At 45.5% G+C, this 19,626-nt stretch overlaps 1 protein-coding gene and 2 long non-coding RNA genes across 3 annotated transcripts; 1 reads left to right on the plus strand and 2 right to left on the minus strand.

The window, feature by feature from the left end:
• Nucleotides 1–12,877: 12,877 nt before the first annotated feature.
• LOC123333668 lies at nt 12,878–14,847 on the minus strand. The gene is made up of 2 exons (XR_006551108.1): nt 14,754–14,847; nt 12,878–13,499 (listed from the first exon to the last, which is right to left on the minus strand). It is a non-coding gene; the product is annotated as an uncharacterized LOC123333668 (long non-coding RNA).
• Nucleotides 14,848–15,007: 160 nt separating this feature from the next.
• On the plus strand, nt 15,008–19,332 carry LOC123333665 (PRAME family member 12-like). Its single transcript, XM_044942828.1, has 4 exons — nt 15,008–15,133; nt 15,631–15,950; nt 16,422–16,994; nt 17,838–19,332. The coding sequence occupies exons 2-4, from the start codon at nt 15,664–15,666 to the stop codon at nt 18,409–18,411; spliced, it is 1,434 nt and encodes a 477-aa protein (XP_044798763.1). The 5' UTR covers nt 15,008–15,133; nt 15,631–15,663; the 3' UTR covers nt 18,412–19,332.
• LOC123333669 lies at nt 16,978–17,845 on the minus strand. Its single transcript, XR_006551109.1, has 2 exons — nt 17,467–17,845; nt 16,978–17,021 (listed from the first exon to the last, which is right to left on the minus strand). It is a non-coding gene; the product is annotated as an uncharacterized LOC123333669 (long non-coding RNA).
• Nucleotides 19,333–19,626: the final 294 nt, after the last annotated feature.

Genomic DNA, 19,626 nt, shown 5'->3' on the forward strand with positions numbered 1-19,626 from the left:
ATAAAAAAATAACAAATCTGAGAGACTGAACCAACCAGCTCTAGTTTCACTGGAAGGCCATAAAATAGTTTAGAGCAGAGAATCCAGGCTACCTGGATCATAGCCTAGTGTTATGGGGTCCCCTAACACACTTTGCAAAATTATTTCAGAAAACATGAAAGTTCATGATCTTTTTGGGCTAGAAGTTTACATCCTTTGGTGTTCTTGTTCAGTTTCTTCTGACAGGGCCTTCCTTACCCTTTAATGTCCTTCCTCTGCTTCATATCCCTGGAAAACACGCACTGGTTAGATCTCTCCTTTTCCAGGAAGCCCTATGAATCTGCCAAGAACTGCCTTCCACTGCTACCTACAGAGATCTGACTATAACAGTTTAACTATAATTATTCTTAATAAAGTTTATCTAAAAGCTCTCATCTCATTTATACATTTTTCTGTTTTAAAAGTTTCTTTACTTGAGTTACTTTCCTTGTTGGCAAATTTAGCTTAAATTAAATCTAGGCACAATAAAAGGCACATTGCTGATAACTCAAGACATGATTAGATTAGCAAACATTAATACCTGATATTTTATTTTGAATATTTCCCAGTACATGGGAACCTGAAATTCATTTAGGTTAGTTTCTCTTGTAACTGTTTGATTTGTAAGTGCTTACTTTTCTTTAAGCCAATTGAATTAGAACTCATTTACAAGTTAAACTCAGCAATATTATCCAAAAACAAAGACACACACTGAGACATAGATAAATCTAGAGAGACAGCCAGAGATCTAATAGCTTTCTGCTTGATATTTAAAATGTCTCTTTGACTCTTCCCCCAACTCCCCTTGTCTCGAAATTCTAATTTGCCCAAGGCTGACATCTCAGGCAAAGTATTTCAAGGACATGGCAAAGGTTGCATGCTGTGCTAAGTCGCTTCATTTATCTCCAGATCTTTGTGACCCCAAGGACTGCAGCCCACTAGGCTCCTTTGTCCATGGGATCCTCTGGCAAGAGTCCTGGAGTGGGCCTCCATGCCCTCCTCCAAAGGATCTTCCCAACCCAGGGATTAAACCCACATCTATTGTATCTCTTGTGTCTCTTGCATTGGCAGAAAGATTCTCTCCCTTTAGCCCCATCTAGAAAGCCCAGGCAAAGTTTAACTTCAACTTTTTTTTTCTAGGCAGGCCTTTTTAATGAGCTAGCTGTTTTAAATTGCATATACTAGAAGAACTGATTTTGCAGTTTCAAAGGAAATAAAAATCATTTAAACCAGTTTTCTTCAGAGTCTAAAGAATATCATGGCCATCCTGTGTCAAAAAAAGTTATCTTTCCTTTCTGTAGTCATAGTTTTACAGCTAAAATACAGACCCAATAATGCTCAAATTGACTGTGATAATAGGGGCAGATAGAAACTTGCTAGAGTGGGGGAAGGAGTTGGGGAAACTAAGCTCCCCAACTCCCCAGAGAGATAGGGGAAGTTAGAAGGGGATTAGCTGATGGAGAGAGAGACAGGGAGAGATGGGGGGATAAGGTGGCAATTGGACAAAGAAAGGAGAGAGAAAGGGGAGTTAGGGTTGTGGGCCAGCTCAAGGGAGAGTCAACTTCAAAAAATGAACACTTGATCACCTGAAGTGTAATTTTGCCATTGTAACATGGACACCTGATCAGCCTCTTGAGAAATTTGTATGCAGGTCAGGAAGCAACAGTTAGAACTGGACATGGAACAACAGACTGGTTCCAAATAGGAAAAGGAGTACGTCAAGGCTGTATATTGTCACCCTGCTTATTTAACTTCTATGCAGAGTACATCATGAAAAACGCTGGACTGGAAGAAACACAAGCTGGAATCAAGATTGCCGGGAGAAATATCAATAACCTCAGATATGCAGATGACACCACCCTCATGGCAGAAAGTGAAGAGGAACTCAAAAGCCTCTTGATGAAAGTGAAGGTGGAGAGTGAAAAAGTTGGCTTAAAGCTCAACATTCAGAAAATGAAGAGCATGGCATCTGGTCCCATCACTTCATGGGAAATAGATGGGGAAACAGTGTCAGACTTTATTTTTCTGGGCTCCAAAATCACTACAGATGGTGACTGCAGCCATGAAATTAAAATACGCTTACTCCTTGGAAGGAAAGTTATGACCAACCTAGATAGCATATTGAAAAGCAGAGACATTACTTTGCCAACAAAGGTTCGTCTAGTCAAGGCTATGGTTTTTCCTGTGGTCATGTATGGATGTGAGAGTTGGACTGTGAAGAAGGCTGAGTGCCAAAGAATTGATGCTTTTGAACTGTGGTGTTGGAGAAGACTCTTGAGAGTCCCTTGGACTGCAAGGAGATCCAACCAGTCCATTCTGAAGGAGATCAGCCCTGGGATTTCTTTGGAAGGAATGATGCTAAAGCTGAAACTCCAGTACTTTGGCCACCTCATGCGAAGAGTTGGCTCATTGGAAAAGCCTCTGATGCTGGGAGGGATTGGGGGCAGGAGGAGAAGGGGATGACAGAGGAAGAGATGGCTGGATGGCATCACTGACTCAATGGACGTGAGTCTGGGTGAACTCCGGGAGTTGGTGATGGACAGGGAGGCCTTGTGTGCTGCGATTCATGGGGTCGCAAAGAGTTGGACATGACTGAGCGACTGATCTGATCTGAACATGGACAATGGTCCTTAGAAATTGCATAATTCTTTTTCTAATTTTAACTTCTCTTCAGACAATTTTAAGTTAGATTCATGTACGCTAAAGTAGGCAGAGAGGAGGACCTAGCCTCTCATCCAGCGCAGTACATTCTCCAACCAACAGACATGAGTTTGCGCAAGCTCTGGGAGATGGTGAAGGACAGGGAAGCCTGGTGTGCTGCAGTCTAAGCGATTGCAAAGGGCGATACACAACTGAGCAACTGAATAACAACAACATCTTTTCTATAGTGCTAGAAGACTTGCAGTCACAGGAGGCAGTCACATTCAGGGCAGTGTCCAGGCAGGTTAGAGGCAAGGTCAGAGGCTTGCTCTGCTCTGTCTCTGAAGGCCAAACAAGGCTAATTATTTAATTTCCCTAACACATGCATGCAAAGGTTATTTATATCCATGGGAGAATATGGTGAAAGGAATCTTCCCAAAGTGACCAAGAGGGAGAACACCCTTCAGCGAGTCTTCACTTTGGTGGCCAGTGGTATACAAGAATAGCTTGTGCACCAAATAAATGTGGTAGAAGAGAGGCACGGATAATTCTTGAAGACGGAGAAAGTGTCTCCCTTTATTTGTGACCTTAAACTTCAAATGAATCTTTGTGTGATGCAGCTCAAAGTGGAAGTCACCCTGAACGTGGTAGAACATTCAACACCAATAAGGGCTTCTGTATTTAGTGCAGGAAAGGTGTTGGTGTTTATGAAGAGAAAAACAGAATTTTATTTCTGTGCCTAATGGTGTCACCTTGATCAGAATCTGTGTTGAACATTTTGAGGAAGCAGTAGTGATCTAAATACACTTGGAAATGGGGCAGTGAAAATAAGATGTGGCTTCTATCACCCCTGAAAAATGACTAGGGAAATTTGCTATCTGTAAAATGTCATCAGTGAGATAAATAAATAAATAAACAAATCTCACCTGGCAGCAGCTGCCTCTGGATGGCAAGGTTATTTGGGGCTGCCCCAAGTTTATTTCTTCTCTGGCTCCAAGTTCCCAAAGAGCCTGCAGTGCTGACCCTCAGTGCCTCTCAGTTTTGGAAAGGTCTGATAGAACCATCCTCTCTCTCTCCTCACATTTTTAGGCTTACTTTTTTCATGCAGTGTGTTGTGGTGATGCCAAGATTCTGGGGAAAAAAGCGCCATCTAAGGTGACAGTGTTTCCAGAATCAGTCTGACTCACTCCTTTACTTTCTCAATATCACCAGGAATAACATTTCTAATTTCTCTCTTTCCAAAAAAAAAAAAAAAAAAAAAAAGAACAGAAAGAAAAAAACCTTTATTTTAAATTATTGTCATCATTAGTGCATCCCTTAGGAATTCCCAGCTTCAAACTGTACACACACACTTTTATTTTTCAGAGTGATTTTGACCTGTCAACCTTGAGAGAACGCTTGGCTTAAGGGTGGAAAGCCAATCACATCCCCAAAGGTCTTCCCTTGCTGCCTGTATAGGTTCATAACCTCCTATGTTTTCTACATAACACCTGAGTGACAAGTTGATATAGGAATGGGTATTTCTTTTTCTCCTTTGGGAATAACATCATTGTGTTTATGAAGCTGTTTTAATTCAGGGATTTTTTGATAATTTTGATTTGACCAAAGATCCCAAACAATGATATTTTCAACTTTCGCTTTTTCTTGTCCAATGGCAGAACCAATAATCACTTTCTCATTTGACTCCTAAGAATATAGTCTGTATTGGTAGAATTGGTATTAGTATTTGTGAAGTGAATCCTTGAATCAGTCCTTGATTACCCAGTCATCCCATCATTCTTTGCCGCCTGAATGTATATCTGATCCAATCAACTAACCTAGAGAAAAATGAAGATCCAGTGGGACCTCAGTAATCTAATCAGGTGCCCCTTACTGATTGGCTTAGCAGTGGGATGGAGGGATGATGGGAATAGAAAGGCCTATTAGAAGTTTCAAGCTCTGGAGAAGAGGATCAGACTTTTCTAGCTCTAGAGACACCGGCTGGGTTCTCCACAGAGTCTGAGGTCTGAGCATCCCACCAGCCACATCAGAGCAGTAAGTTATCACCTTCAGATGAGAACACCCTTTTTCTTACTTATGGTTAGCTAATCTTGAAGGGAGGCATGTATCTCTGGATGGTAGGGAGGGTTTTCAAAAGATTGTTTCTTTCCAATTAATATATTTCAGGTTTTGGTTTTGCCTCTCATTGTAGTTTTACTTGAATCTGAAATATTTTAATTTGTGTTTTAGTTGATAACATTTTACAGTCAAAGCTCCTCTAAAAAATAAAGCTTAAGAAGAAAAAAAAATTGGGAAAAAGCCAGGCAAGAATGCTTCCTTATAAAAGATTTGAGTTCCCTAAGGTCAGGGATCCTAAGCTGTGAAGTAAACCCAGTATAAGAACACCATCACGTGGGGGTCTCTATAGTTCCCATGAAAGGATCATAGCTTAAATGAGGTTCATTCTGTTTACTGAGCTATAATAATAAAGGTTTTGTGTGTGTGTGTGTGTGTGTGTTTTAAGCCATGCTGTGGGGCATGAGGGATCTTAGTTTCCTGACCCTTCATAGATCATAGCCTTGTCATGGCAAAGGGGCTTCAGTAACTCAAGACAGGTGGGTCATGGTGAAGAATTCTGTGAAAACATGGACCACTGGAAAAGGAAATGGCAAACCACTGCAGTATTCTTGCCTAGAGAACACCATGGATAGTATGAAAAGGTAAAAAGATATGACACTGTAAGATGGGCCCCCCAGGTGAGATGGTGTCCGATATGCTGCTGGTGAAGAGTAGAGGGACATCACTAATTCATCCAGAAGGAATGAAGCAGCAGGGCAAAAGTAGAAATGACCCTCCACTGTGGATAAGTCTGGTAGTGAAAGTAAAGTCCAATGCTGAAAAAAAAAATTGCATAGGAACCTTGAATGTTAGGTCCATGAATTAAGGTAAATTGGATGTGGTCAAGCAGGAGATGGCAAGATTGAACATGGACATTCTAGGAATCAGTGAACTGAAATGGATGGGAATGGGAGAATTTAATTCAGATGACCATTGTATCTACTACCATGGGCAGGAATCCCTTAAAAGAAGCAGAGTAACCCTCATAGTCAACAAGAGAATCTGAAATGCAGTACTTGGGTGCAACTCAAAAACAACAGAATAAACTTGAAATGATTCTTAGGCAAATCATTCAATAGCACAGTAATTCAAGTCTGTGCCCCAACCACAATGCCAAAAAGCTGATGTTGATCAGTTCTATGAAGACATACAATACCTTCTGAAACTAACATCAAAAAAGTTGTCCTCTTCATCACAGGGGATTAAAATGAAAAGTAGGAAGTCAAGAGACACCTGGAACGATAGGCAAGTTTGACCTTGAAGTGCAAAATGAAAGACAAATGCTAATATAGTTTTAAAAGAACAAGCTGGTCATAGCAAATACCCTTATCCAACATTCCAAGACATGACTCTACACATGGAAATTATCAGAGAATCAATACCAAAATCAGACTGATTATGCTATTTGCAGTCAGAGATTGAGTAGCTCTATACAGTCAGTAAAAAACAAGGCCTGGAGCTGACAGTGGCTCAGATCATGAACTCCATGTTATTAAATTCAAGATTAAATTGAAGAAAGTAGGAAAAGCCACTAGACCATTCAGGTATGACCTAAATCAAATTCCTTATGATTATACAGTGGAGGTGAAGAATAGATTCAAAGGATTAGATCTGGTAGACAGAGTGCCTGAAGAACTATGGACAGAGGTTATAACATTGTACAGGAGGGAACTAAAATCATCCCCAAGAAAAAGAAATGCAAGAAAGCAAAGTGATTGTCTGAAGAGCCTTTATAAATAGCTGAAGAACGAAGAGAAGTGAAGGGTAAGGGAGAAAGGGAAAGATATACTCAACTGAATACAGAGTTATAGAGAAGAGCAAGGAGAGATAAGAAGACTTCCTTAAAGGGAAATGCAAAGAAATAGAGGAAAACAATAGAATGGGAGAGACTAGATATCTCTTCAAGAAAATTGGAGATATCAAGAAAACATTTCATTCAAAGATGGCCACAAGAAATGACAGAAACAGTATGGACCTAAGAGAAGCTGAAGACATTAAAAAGAGATGGCAAGAATACATGGAAGAAGTATACATTAAAAAGTCTTAATGACCTGGATAATCATGATGGTATGATCACTCACCTTGAGCCAGACATCCTAGAGTGTGAAATCAAGTGGGCCTTAGAAAGCATTACTATGGACAAAGCTAGTGGTTTGAGGTGAATGGATTTTAAATAGCTCAGTTGGAGCTATTTAAAATCCTAAAATATGATGCTGTTAAAGTGCTGCACTCAATATGTCAGCAAACTTAAAAAAGCTCAACAGTGACCATAGGGCTGGAAAAGATCAGTTCATTCCAATCCCAAATAAGGCAATGCCGTGGGTGCTGGCATTGTGAGTTGTACTCACTCCGCATGGTGTGAGTACTACCGCACATTGTACTCACTTCACATACTAGCAACGTTATGCTCAAAATCTTTCAATCTAGCCTTCAGCAGTACTGAGCCAAGAAGTTGCAGATATTTAAGCTGGGTTTAAAACAGGCAGAAGAACCAGAGATCAAATTGCCAACATTCTTTGGATCAGGTCGAAAGCAAGGGCGTTCCAAAAGAACATTTACTTTTTCTTGACCACACTAAAACCTTTGACTGTGTGGATCACAAAAAATTGTGGAAAAATCTTAAAGGGATGAAAGTACCTGAAACCCTGTCTCTTGAGAAACCTGTATGGGGGTCAAGAACTAGAAATGGAAAAATTGACTGGTTCCAAACTGGGAAAGAGTTAAGACAAAACCATATATGGTCACCCTGCTAATTTACCTTCTATGCAGAGTACATCACAGGAAAAGCTGGACTGGATGAGTCACAAGCTAGAATCAAGATTGTCAGGACAAGTATCAAGAAACTGAGATATGGAGATGATATACAGAAAGTGAAGAGGAACTAAAGAAACTCCAGATGGTGGTGAAAGAGAAGAGTGAAAAAGGTGACTTGCATCTCAACATTAAAAAAACTAGTTCATGGAATCCAATCCCATCACTTCATGACAAACAGAATGGGAAAAAGTGGAAGTGGTGACAGATTTTATTTTCTTGGACTTCCAAATCCTTACAGATGGTGACTGCAGCCATAAAATTAAAAGGTGTTTGCTCCTTGGAAGGAATGCTATGACAAATCTAGACAGCATATTAAAAAGCAGAGACACCACTTTACCAACAAAGATGCACATAGTCAAAGCTATGGTTTTTCCCATAGTCATGTATTGATGTGAGAGTTGGACCTTATGGAAGGCTCATTGCTGAAGAATTGATGCTTTTGAACTGTGGTATTGGAGAGACTCTTGAGAGTCCCTTAGACTGCAAGGAGATCCAACCAGTCAATCCTAAAGGAAATCAGTCCTGAATATTCATTGGAAGGACTGATGTCGAAGCTGAAATTCCAATACTTTGGCCACCTGATGTGAAGAGCTGACTCATTTGAAAAGACCCTGATGCTGGGAAAGATTGAAGACGGGAGGAGAAGGGGATGACGGAACATGAGATGGTTAGATGGCATCACCAACTCAATGGACATGAGTTGAGAAAGCTCAGGGAGTTGGTGATGGACAGGGAGGCCTGGCATGCTGCAGTCCATGGGGTCACAAATTGTCGGACATGACTGAGCGACTGAACTAAATTGAACTGAAGTTGAGAGTGACTCCTCTGAGCCATTCTCCTTTTTTAAAAAAAATTTTATTTTCCTGATTTTTGGTTGCTTTGTTCTTCATTGCTATGCAGGCCTTTCTTTAGTTGTGGTGAGTGGTAACTACTCTTCCTTGTGGTGCCCAGGCTTCTCATTTAGGCTTCTCTTGTTGTAGAGCACAGGCTCAGTAGTTGTGACTCCTGGGCTTAGTTGCCCTGGAGCATGTAGTATCTTCCTAGATCAAAAATCAAGCCAGTGTCTCCTGAATCTGCAGGGGGATTTTTTACTCTGAGTCACTAGGGGAGCCTTCTTTTACAATCTTAATATCACCTTGAATAACATCTTTAAATTTCTCTGTTTCCAAAAAGTAAGAGAAGCTTTAATTTTGCATTGTTGTTTATCATTCACATGGTCCCTTTAGAAATGCCCAACTCCAACCTGTTCAGGCCCTGAGAAGTGTCATGACCTGTCCACCTTCAGAGAAGATGTGGCTTAAGGCTGGAAAACCAACCATATCCTGGACAGCTCTTCCCTTGCTGCCTGAACACGCTGACGGTCTCCTGTGTTTCCTACATAACACCTGAGTGACAAGCTGATACATGGATGAGTGCATTTTGTTTTCTTTGGGAACAACATCGCCATTTTCATGAAGCCATTTTATTTTATTTTATTATTTATTTATTTTAATTTACAATATTGTATTGGTTTTGCCAAGACAGTATGGTACTGGCGCAAAGACAAATATAGATCAATGGAACAAAATAGAAAGCCCAGAGATAAACCCACACACCTATGGACACCTTATTTTTGACAAAGGAGGCAAGAATATACAGTGGAGAAAAGACAATCTCTTTAACAAGTGGTGCTGGGGAAACTGGTCAACCACTTGTAAAAGAATGAAACTAGAACACTTTCTAACACCATACACAAAAGAAGCTATTTTAATTCAGGGATATTTTGCTAATTTTGACTTCACCAAAATTCCCCCAATAATGATACTTTGAACTTTTGTTTCTTTTTGTATTCAATGTTAGCAACCAACAATCCTTTCTTGTCTGACTCCCAAGAGTTTAACTGTTCATATTGGTAAAATTCAGTCAATGTTTAGGAAGTGAATAGGTCCTTGATTACCCAGATACCTGATCATTTTCTCCTTCCTGAATGTATATAAGATGCAATGAACTAACCTACAGAAAAAATGAAGATCCAATCAAGACCAATACAGTGGGAGCTCTATAATCTAATCAGATGTCCGTCTCTGATTGGGTTAGTAGTGGGACAGAGAGATAATGGGAATAGAACGGTCCTTAAAAGCCTCATGCACTGGAGAAGAGGTGTAGACTTTTCTGGTTCTGACACCAGCTAGGTTCTCCACAGGGTCTGAGAGGTCTGAATGCTCCACCAGCCACAGCAGAGCAGTAAGTTACCACCCTCAGATAAGGTTGTCCTTTTCTTACTTATGGCTAGCTAATGTTGAAGGGAGGCATGCGTCTCTGGATGGTAGGCAGGGTTTTCAAAAAGAATCATTTCTCTCCTATGAACACATTTCAGGTTTTGGTTTTGCCTCTCAGGGTAGTTTTGCCTGAATCTCAAACACTGTGAGTTGTGATTTAGCTGGTATCACGTTAAATGTCTATACCAAGCAGATATTTTTGGTGAACTATATCAGTTTGGAATTTTATTTCATGGAATTTAAAATACATATTAGTATACAAATGGCATTCATCTTAGGAATAACTGACAGTGGAGGCTGTGTGGATCCACATGACTCTCCTCTTCCCATAGAGTAAGAGCTCTAAGTGATGGTCAGAATATTTCCCCCAAATAAATATGGAGTCAGTTTTCATGCACTTTAATATGCATTCATTTCTAGGTGCAAATGAATAAGAAAAGCAGTAGATGGACCCAAATTGGCTAGTGGTTGCCTTTGCCTCCTCAGTACTGGTAAAATGTATATTCAAAATACAGAAAGAGTCATCACTTTGTCTCCACTGAGCTCTGCCTAGTGTAATATGGCTAAGTGCCTCTCTTGTTCTACTGCTAGATAGATGACCTTGGCCCTGAGTGGATTCCTTGGAAGAGTAGGGAGACATTCTAATGTGTGCTTCTGCATTGTCTAAAATGGATCCCTTGCTCCCTGGCAGCTTCAACAGGAGTCATTTTGGAGCAGAGTCAGGATGAGTGTCCAGACCCCACCCAGACTCGTTGATCTGGCGGGAAGCCACCTCAAGTCATTGAGGGCCAATGACTTGGACTTTTCTACTCTGGAGAGTCTGCCCACGGAGCTCTCCCCACCACTCTTCCTGGAAGCCTTCCATGGAAGACTTGTTGAGACCCTGAAAGCCATGGTGCAAACCTGGCCCTTTGTCCACCTGCCTCTGGGGCCCTGATTGACCTGCCTCATGTGGGGCCCCTACAAGCCATGCTGGAAGGACTTGATGTTCTGCTTGCCCAGAAGGTTCGATCCAGGTGAGTCTGATTCCGGGTAATCTGGTAAAATCCTGGGTGTCTCAGGGGAGACACCTGGGGTGAAGTAACGACATCTTCAGAGGGTTCTGAAGATAGCAATGAAGAAGCCTTGGCTCACTAAGGGAAATGTTTTCTGAAAGCATAAGAGTGCCTTTAAAGAAGAGGATCCCGAAAGAATATTCCGCAACTCTTCCCAGTCATGGTTAGAGTTACTAGAAGTGAAGAATCAGAAAGGATAAGAGGGGAAAGGGAGATGGAGGAAAGTAAGGCAGAGAGGGAAGAAGGCAAGGCAGTTGGTGACGTCAGGAATGTGACAACACAGGTGGACAGTCTTCTGTCAATTTGTGAGGCTTTTTTTTTTTTTTTTTGTACCCTGGGTACCTTTTAATGCATCCTCATCAATCTCCTTCTCCCAGGAGGTGCAAACTGTGGGTGCTAGATTTACAAAACACAAGCCAGAACTTTTGGAGCATGTGGTCCAGAGCCAGCAGTTATGGGTGCTCAGGTTCATGAATGGCACCAGGGACTGAGCCCAGGTCAACAACAAAGTTGCACTTGGCTCCACTGAAGGTTTTTATAGACCTTTGCCTGAAGGAAAAGACCCTGGACAACTTCCTCACCTACTTCCTTGGGTGGGTGGAGTAGAGAAAATCTTCCATCCACCTGTGTTGTAAGAAGCTGAAGATCATCTCAATGCCAATGGACAATATTGTGAAGGTCTTGAGCATGGTGCAGCTGGACTGTATCCAGGAGGTGCACGTGAGTTGCACCTGGAATCTGTCCACCCTGGCCACATTTGCTCCTTTCGTGGGTGAGATGTGTAATTTGCAGAGACTTGTTCTCTTCCCCATCCACATGTCTGCCTTCAAGAAGCAGGAAGAGCACCACATTGTGCAAATTACCTCTCAGTTTCTGAGGCTGGGCCACCTCCGGGATCTCCATCTGGAGTCTCCCTCCTTCCTTGAAGGCTGCCTGGACCAGATGCTCAGGTGAGTGTGCACCACTGGCTGGGTTACATTGAACATAACATTAGATGTCAAAAGCACAGTCTCCTCTGTTGCTCTTTCCTAGAGTGTGGTGATCCCGAACCACACAAGTCAAGGTAGGAGGTTAAAGTGGTCTACTGGCTCTTGTGAGACACCCTGCTTGGAAGGTATGGAGTAATGACTGGGATGCTTGCATCCCAGAGTTTGCAACTTCCTCCTACCTTGAAGGTGGCTATGTCAAAATGGTAAAAATAGGATAATTAGAAATGACATTGAAGTTAGGAAACTACATCAGAGCATTCCTGAAGAAAATCTCCATGCTTCCAAGGTTTGTGCACAGAGTGAATCTGTTTTAAATTCTCTCTGTGTAAAAGGTTCTATTGTGCTCTGGATAAGTTAATTCATATATAGAAGAATGGTTCTGGAGAATATGTTAATTGAGCTGAGAGAAAAGGATCATAAACACTGATAGAAAGCTTGCATACCATGCAGAAATGTCAGTGAGCCCTTTAGACTGGCATCACTGGGATCCTGTTTAAGTTGGTTCCTTATGTATGTCTCCGTACAGTCTCACCTGGCCAGATAGGATCTGGAACTCCACGTTGGCCTGAACAAAGCCTTACCTTAAACCATTTTGAGATCTCATCTCCCCACACTAATATATTCAGTGATGTCCACATTTGCTGGAGACACTTTGTGCATCTCTTCATAGAATGTTCTAGTGATTCCATGATCTTCATTTATTTTCAGAGGGAAGTGGGAAATGTTGCAATCTTCTTGATAGATGAGGACAGAGAGTCTTTCTGGTACTATGAAGTGGCTCATTACAACAGTGAGGTTGACAAGGCTCAGACTAGAATGAGACTGGCACATTAGTGTATTGATCCTCAAAATAGATGATCAGACAAAGCTTAGCCCTGTAGAAACCATTTGTCTATCAACTGTATACAATTGGCACCCCAGTTCTCAAGAACTAATTGCTTGGTTTCTCCCCAGGTGCCTGAAGTCCCCCTTGGACAGCCTGTCAATAACCAAGTGCTGGCTCACAGAATCGGACTTGACCCACGTGTCCCAGAGCCCAGACATCAGTCAGCTCAAGAGCCTGGATCTCAGCGGTGTCGCCATGACTGACTTTCGGCCTGAGCTCCTCCACGTTCTGCTGGAGAAAGTCGCAGCCACCCTCCAGGAACTGGACTTCGATGCGTGTGGGATCACGGACTCCCAGCTGCAGGCCTTCCTGCCTGCCCTGAGCCGCTGCTCCCAGCTCAGGGCCGTCAGCCTGTGTGGGAACCTCCTGTCCACGGCCGTCGTGGAGAAGCTGCTGCGACACACCGCTGTGCTGCCCTGTTTAAGGCAAGAGCGCTATCCCGCCCCTCAGGAGAGTTACAGCGCCCGGGGCGTTCTCCTGGAAGCGAGACTTGCCCGGCTTCGGGCTCAGCTGTTGGAGATTCTGAGAGACTTGGGACGTCCCAGGATCATCTGGATAAGCCTCAGCCCCTGTCCTCGCTGTGGGGAGGACGTATGCCATCACATGGAGCCCATTGTATACAGCTGTCCTGCCCCTGCCTAGGGGGTGGCCTCTATCAGAAGCTTTCTTCTGTGCACCTTGCCACTGAGATCTAGAACTTGGGGACGTCGTGAAGGCAACACAGACCCGGGGTTGCAGACATCTGTTCAACGCGAATGGGAGAAGGAACCGTGTTAGTAGGGCGGCAGAGGGCCGGCGGTGGCGCAAGATGGCAGGGGGGAATGATAGAGTCTGGGAGGGGATGGGACGTTCACGTACATGTGCTTTTAGACTCTGATATGAACCCGCGTGGGTCCACGTTGGGAGACCCACGTGTTAGAGTTACTCCTGGGGAGAAAGTTGTCGAGAAATGGTCAGGAAATCACGTATGACACCCCTCATATGTGGAATCCAAAAGGAGATGACCCAAATGAACTTACTTGCAGAAACGGAAGGACTCACGACTTAGGATATGAACTCCTGGTTTGTGTGTGTGTCTGTGCGGGGAGCGGGGCGTGGGTGCGTGGGAGGAATGGTTGTGCCTTGAGGGAAGTCACGTACACACCACTGTGTTTAGACTGGATAACCACCGGGAACCTATCGTATCGCTCATGGAGCTCTGCTCAAAGTTTTGTGCCGGCCTGGATTGGAGGGCTGATCTGGGGAGAATGGATACGTGGGTTATCTATACTGAATCCCTTGGCCGTTCACCTGAAACTATGGCAAGCCTGTTAAGTGGCTACATCCCAACACAGAATGCTTTCGGTGTTAAACAAACACATTTTTGAAGCAGAGAACTTGTCAAGAATAAGAAGATGCTCCAGGTTACCAAAGAGGAAGGAAATCTAAAATGAGAGTGGATACATGCACGGATATCACTTATTGATTATGCGGTATAGCAAGAAATGTATAGGACCTTCAAAAGCAAATCTACACCAATAAAAAGTAATCAAATGAAATAAAGAAACACCCGTGGAAAATCTACTGCTGTCCTCCCTGACATATTATTCTGTGTTCAGTTCAGGCCTCGATGATCTCAAGTCACTTACTAAAAAAGAAAAAAACGGCACCGTGTTGTCCATGGTACAAAACCTGACTATTCTCAGAGTTTCTTCATTCTGTGTGGAACATCTCCTTTGTGTGTGTGTGTGTGTGTGTGTGTGTGTGTGTGTGTGTGTGAGGGCGGGGGCATGCACTAGGGCAAGTGAGGGCATGCTGGCGTGTGGGCGTGTCCTGGCTTAGTCACTCAGTCATGTCCGACTCTTTGGAACCCCACGGACTCTAGCCCACCAGGCTCCTCTGTGCATGGAATTCCCCGGGCACGGACACTGTAGTGGGTTGCCATTCCCTTGTCCGGGGGATCTTCCCAACCCAGGGATGGGACCCAGGTCTCCCGCATGGCAGGCAGATGCTTTACCAGCTGAGCCACAGGGGAAGCACGACCGTCTCTATCTCAATTCTCATGGTAGAACTCAGCCAGTGTTTGCGAAGTGAATGGTGAATGCATAAAGGATCCTGGATTACCCAGCCACCCCATCAATATCTGCTCCCTGAATCGACTGCTAGAAATGAAGATCCAAGCGGGATCAATCCAATGAGAGCTCTATAGACTATAAACAGGTGCCCGTTTCTGATTGGCTTAGCAGTGGGCCAGAGGGATGATGGGAGTAGAAAGTCCTTTTCTGGCTCTGGAGTCACAGCTGGGTTCTCCGCAGTGTCGACGTCTGAGCGCCCTGCAAGCCACAGCAGAGCAGTAAGTTACTACCCTCGGATAAGGACGTCCTCTCCTTCCTTAAGGTAAGCAAGCTGATGTTGAAGGGTAGCGTGTGCCTCTGGATGGCAAGGAGAGTTTTCAGTAAAATCATTTCTTTCCCAAGAACGCGTTTCAGGGTTTGATTTGGCCTCTCAAGGTAGTTTTACCTGCATCTCATCACATTTTCATCAGTGATGTAGCTGGAATCATTTTAAACGTCTTTACGGAGCAGACGTCATTCATGAAATCCATCGGTTTGGCATTTGCCTTCTTTGCAGGAAGTTTAAAATGCATATCGAGCACACAATCGGCATTGGTGTTTGGCTCCTCGGTACGAGTGAGACGCGTGTTCCAAGCAGGCAGAGAGATAGCACTTTGTCCCCCACTGGGCCCTGTCTAGTGTTCCACGGCTACGAGCCTCACTTGCACCCCTGCTAGCGCAGTGACCTTGGCCCTGAGGGGCTTGCATGGAAGGGAAGGGAGACCGTTGTGTAAGGTGTGCTCCTGCATTGTCTAAAACGGATCCCTTGATCCCTGGCAGCTTCCACAGGAGTTGTCTTGGAGCAGAGCCAGGATGAGTGCCCCGACCCCACCCAGACTCCTTGACCTGGCGGGAAGGCACTTGCTGAGGGCCGATGACTTGGACGTTTCTACTCTGGAGAGTCTGCCCACGGAGCTCTTCCCGCCCCTCTTCCTGGAAGCCTTTGACGGATATCGGACGGAGACCCTAAAAGCCACGGTGCAAACCTGGCCCTTTGTCCGCCTGCCTCTGGGGGCCCTGATTGACCTGCCTCATGTGGGGCCCCTACAAGCCGTGCTGGAAGCACTTGATGTTCTGCTTGCCCAGAAGGTTCGATCCAGGTGAGTCGGTCATGGGAACCTGGTCAAATCCTGGCAGTCCCAAGGAAGACGGCTGGGCTGAGAGAACGTAGATGGAACGGGATGGATCAGAGGGTTCTCAAGATAGCAACGAAGAAGCCTTGGTTGGCTATGAGGAATACCTTCTGGTAGCGTAAGGGTGCCTTAAGTGAAGGGGAGCCTTCTAGAATATCCCCCACCTCTACCCAATCATGCTTAGACTTACTAGGGTGGACAATCAGGCAGGAAAAGAGGGCAAAGGGGGATGGAGGAAAGTGAGGCAGAGAAGGAAGAGGGCGAGGCAGCTGGTGACGTCAGGAAGATTAAGTTACAGCACAGGCGGGCAGTCTGCTTTCCAAATGGGAGGCTGTTGTTTTGTTTTTTTCGGTTTCTGTTGGTTTGTTTGTTTGTTTGTTTTTGACGGTGTGCATCTTACTACATCATTACCAATCTCCTTCTTCCTTCTTCTCCCAGGAGGTGCAAACTGCGGGTGCTAGATTTACGAAACACGGGCCAGAACTTCTGGAGCATGTGGTCTGGAGCCAGCAGTTATGGGTGCTCAGGCTCACGGATGGCAGCAGTGGCTGAGCCCAGGTCAACGACGAGGCAGCCCTCGACTCCACTGAAGGTTTTTCTAGACCTGTGCCTGAAGAAGAGGACCCTGGACAACTTCCTCACCTACTTCCTTCGGTGGGCGGAGCAGAGAAAGTCTTCCATCCGCCTGTGTTGCAAGAAGCTGAAGATCGTCTCAATGCCAATGGACAATATCGTGAAGGTCCTGAGCATGGTGCAGCTGGACTGTATCCAGGAGGTGCACGTGAGTTGCACCTGGAGTCTGTCCACCCTGGCCACACTGGCTCCTTTCCTGGGTGAGATGAGTAACTTGCAGAGACTCCGTCTCTCCCACGTCCACGTGTCCGCCTTCAAGAAGCAGGAGCACGATCACGTTGTGCAAATCACCTCCCAGTTCCGGAGGCTGGGCCACCTCCGGGATCTCCATCTGGAGTCTCCTTCCTTCCTTGAAGGCTGCCTGGACCAGATGCTCAGGTGAGTGTGGACCACTGGCTAGGTAACCTTAAACACAACATGAGAACGTCCAAAGGACCGTCTCTCACGGTGCTCTGTCCTGAGGTGTGGTGTCCCACAACCCCGCAAGTCAAGGGAGGGGGTGAAACTGATCGAGTGGCGCCTGTGAGGGGGTAGAGAGTATTATCTGGGGGTGTTCACTTCCCAGAGTCGGTAATTTCCTCCTAACGTGGAGGCATCTATGTGATCATGGTAAAAATAGGGAAGCGAACAGGACACTGACGAGGGGAAACGACATCAGAGCAGAGCATCCCTGAAGAGAAGCTCTGTGCTCCCCAGGTCGGTGCCCTCAGTGAACCCTGTCGGAAATGCCCTGTCTGTAGGGGATGGTGTTGTTGCTCTAAAGTCGGTTCCTGAGGCACGTCTCCCTAGAGCCTGGCCTGGCCAGAGATATAGGATCTGGGGCTCCACCTGGGGCTGAAGGAAGCCTTACCCGAAACCATTTTTCGATCTCCTCTCCCCACGTTAACATTCAGCGATGTCCACACTTGATGGAGGTGCTCTATGGCTCTCCTCACAGCATGTCCTTGCGATGCCATGATCCTCACTCATCCTCAGCAGGAAGTGGACTACGTGGTACTCCGCTCGATAGATGAGGAGAGAGTGTCTTTGAGATACTGTGCGGGGATTCGGTGCCACAGTGAGGCTGACAGCCCTCAGACTAGAATGAGACGGGGCGAATCGGTGTGTTGACCCTCAGTGGATGGTCAGACTAATATCCGTCTTTGTAGCAACCTTTTGTCTATCAGCTGTATGCAACCTGGCACTCGGTTCCCAAGAACTAATTGCTTGGTTTCTCCCCAGGTGCCTGAAGTCCCCCTTGGACAGCCTGTCAATAACCAAGTGCTGGCTCACAGAATCGGACTTGACCCACGTGTCCCAGAGCCCAGACATCAGTCAGCTCAAGAGCCTGGATCTCAGCGGTGTCGCCATGACTGACTTTCGGCCTGAGCTCCTCCACGTTCTGCTGGAGAAAGTCGCAGCCACCCTCCAGGAACTGGACTTCGATGCGTGTGGGATCACGGACTCCCAGCTGCAGGCCTTCCTGCCTGCCCTGAGCCGCTGCTCCCAGCTCAGGGCCGTCAGCCTGTGTGGGAACCTCCTGTCCACGGCCGTCGTGGAGAAGCTGCTGCGACACACCGCTGTGCTGCCCTGTTTAAGGCAAGAGCGCTATCCCGCCCCTCAGGAGAGTTACAGCGCCCGGGGCGTTCTCCTGGAAGCGAGACTTGCCCGGCTTCGGGCTCAGCTGTTGGAGATTCTGAGAGACTTGGGACGTCCCAGGATCATCTGGATAAGCCTCAGCCCCTGTCCTCGCTGTGGGGAGGACGTATGCCATCACATGGAGCCCATTGTATACAGCTGTCCTGCCCCTGCCTAGGGGGTGGCCTCTATCAGAAGCTTTCTTCTGTGCACCTTGCCACTGAGATCTAGAACTTGGGGACGTCGTGAAGGCAACACAGACCCGGGGTTGCAGACATCTGTTCAACGCGAATGGGAGAAGGAACCGTGTTAGTAGGGCGGCAGAGGGCCGGCGGTGGCGCAAGATGGCAGGGGGGAATGATAGAGTCTGGGAGGGGATGGGACGTTCACGTACATGTGCTTTTAGACTCTGATATGAACCCGCGTGGGTCCACGTTGGGAGACCCACGTGTTAGAGTTACTCCTGGGGAGAAAGTTGTCGAGAAATGGTCAGGAAATCACGTATGACACCCCTCATATGTGGAATCCAAAAGGAGATGACCCAAATGAACTTACTTGCAGAAACGGAAGGACTCACGACTTAGGATATGAACTCCTGGTTTGTGTGTGTGTCTGTGCGGGGAGCGGGGCGTGGGTGCGTGGGAGGAATGGTTGTGCCTTGAGGGAAGTCACGTACACACCACTGTGTTTAGACTGGATAACCACCGGGAACCTATCGTATCGCTCATGGAGCTCTGCTCAAAGTTTTGTGCCGGCCTGGATTGGAGGGCTGATCTGGGGAGAATGGATACGTGGGTTATCTATACTGAATCCCTTGGCCGTTCACCTGAAACTATGGCAAGCCTGTTAAGTGGCTACATCCCAACACAGAATGCTTTCGGTGTTAAACAAACACATTTTTGAAGCAGAGAACTTGTCAAGAATAAGAAGATGCTCCAGGTTACCAAAGAGGAAGGAAATCTAAAATGAGAGTGGATACATGCACGGATATCACTTATTGATTATGCGGTATAGCAAGAAATGTATAGGACCTTCAAAAGCAAATCTACACCAATAAAAAGTAATCAAATGAAATAAAGAAACACCCGTGGAAAATCTACTGCTGTCCTCCCTGACATATTATTCTGTGTTCAGTTCAGGCCTCGATGATCTCAAGTCACTTACTAAAAAAGAAAAAAACGGCACCGTGTTGTCCATGGTACAAAACCTGACTATTCTCAGAGTTTCTTCATTCTGTGTGGAACATCTCCTTTGTGTGTGTGTGTGTGTGTGTGTGTGTGTGTGTGTGTGTGTGTGTGAGGGCGGGGGCATGCACTAGGGCAAGTGAGGGCATGCTGGCGTGTGGGCGTGTCCTGGCTTAGTCACTCAGTCATGTCCGACTCTTTGGAACCCC

This window comes from Bubalus bubalis, chromosome 5, assembly GCF_019923935.1.
Source record: "Bubalus bubalis isolate 160015118507 breed Murrah chromosome 5, NDDB_SH_1, whole genome shotgun sequence".
Lineage (NCBI taxonomy): Eukaryota > Metazoa > Chordata > Mammalia > Artiodactyla > Bovidae > Bubalus > Bubalus bubalis.

Bases quoted from the DNA above. Each gene is read 5' to 3' on its own strand.
- LOC123333665 (XM_044942828.1), top strand. From the start codon at position 15,664: ATGAGTGCCCCGACCCCACCCAGACTCCTTGACCTGGCGGGAAGGCAC. The intron at 15,951-16,421 runs GTGAGTCGGTCA...TTCTTCTCCCAG, and splicing joins GCCCAGAAGGTTCGATCCAG to GAGGTGCAAACTGCGGGTGC. The intron at 16,995-17,837 runs GTGAGTGTGGAC...GTTTCTCCCCAG, and splicing joins TGCCTGGACCAGATGCTCAG to GTGCCTGAAGTCCCCCTTGG.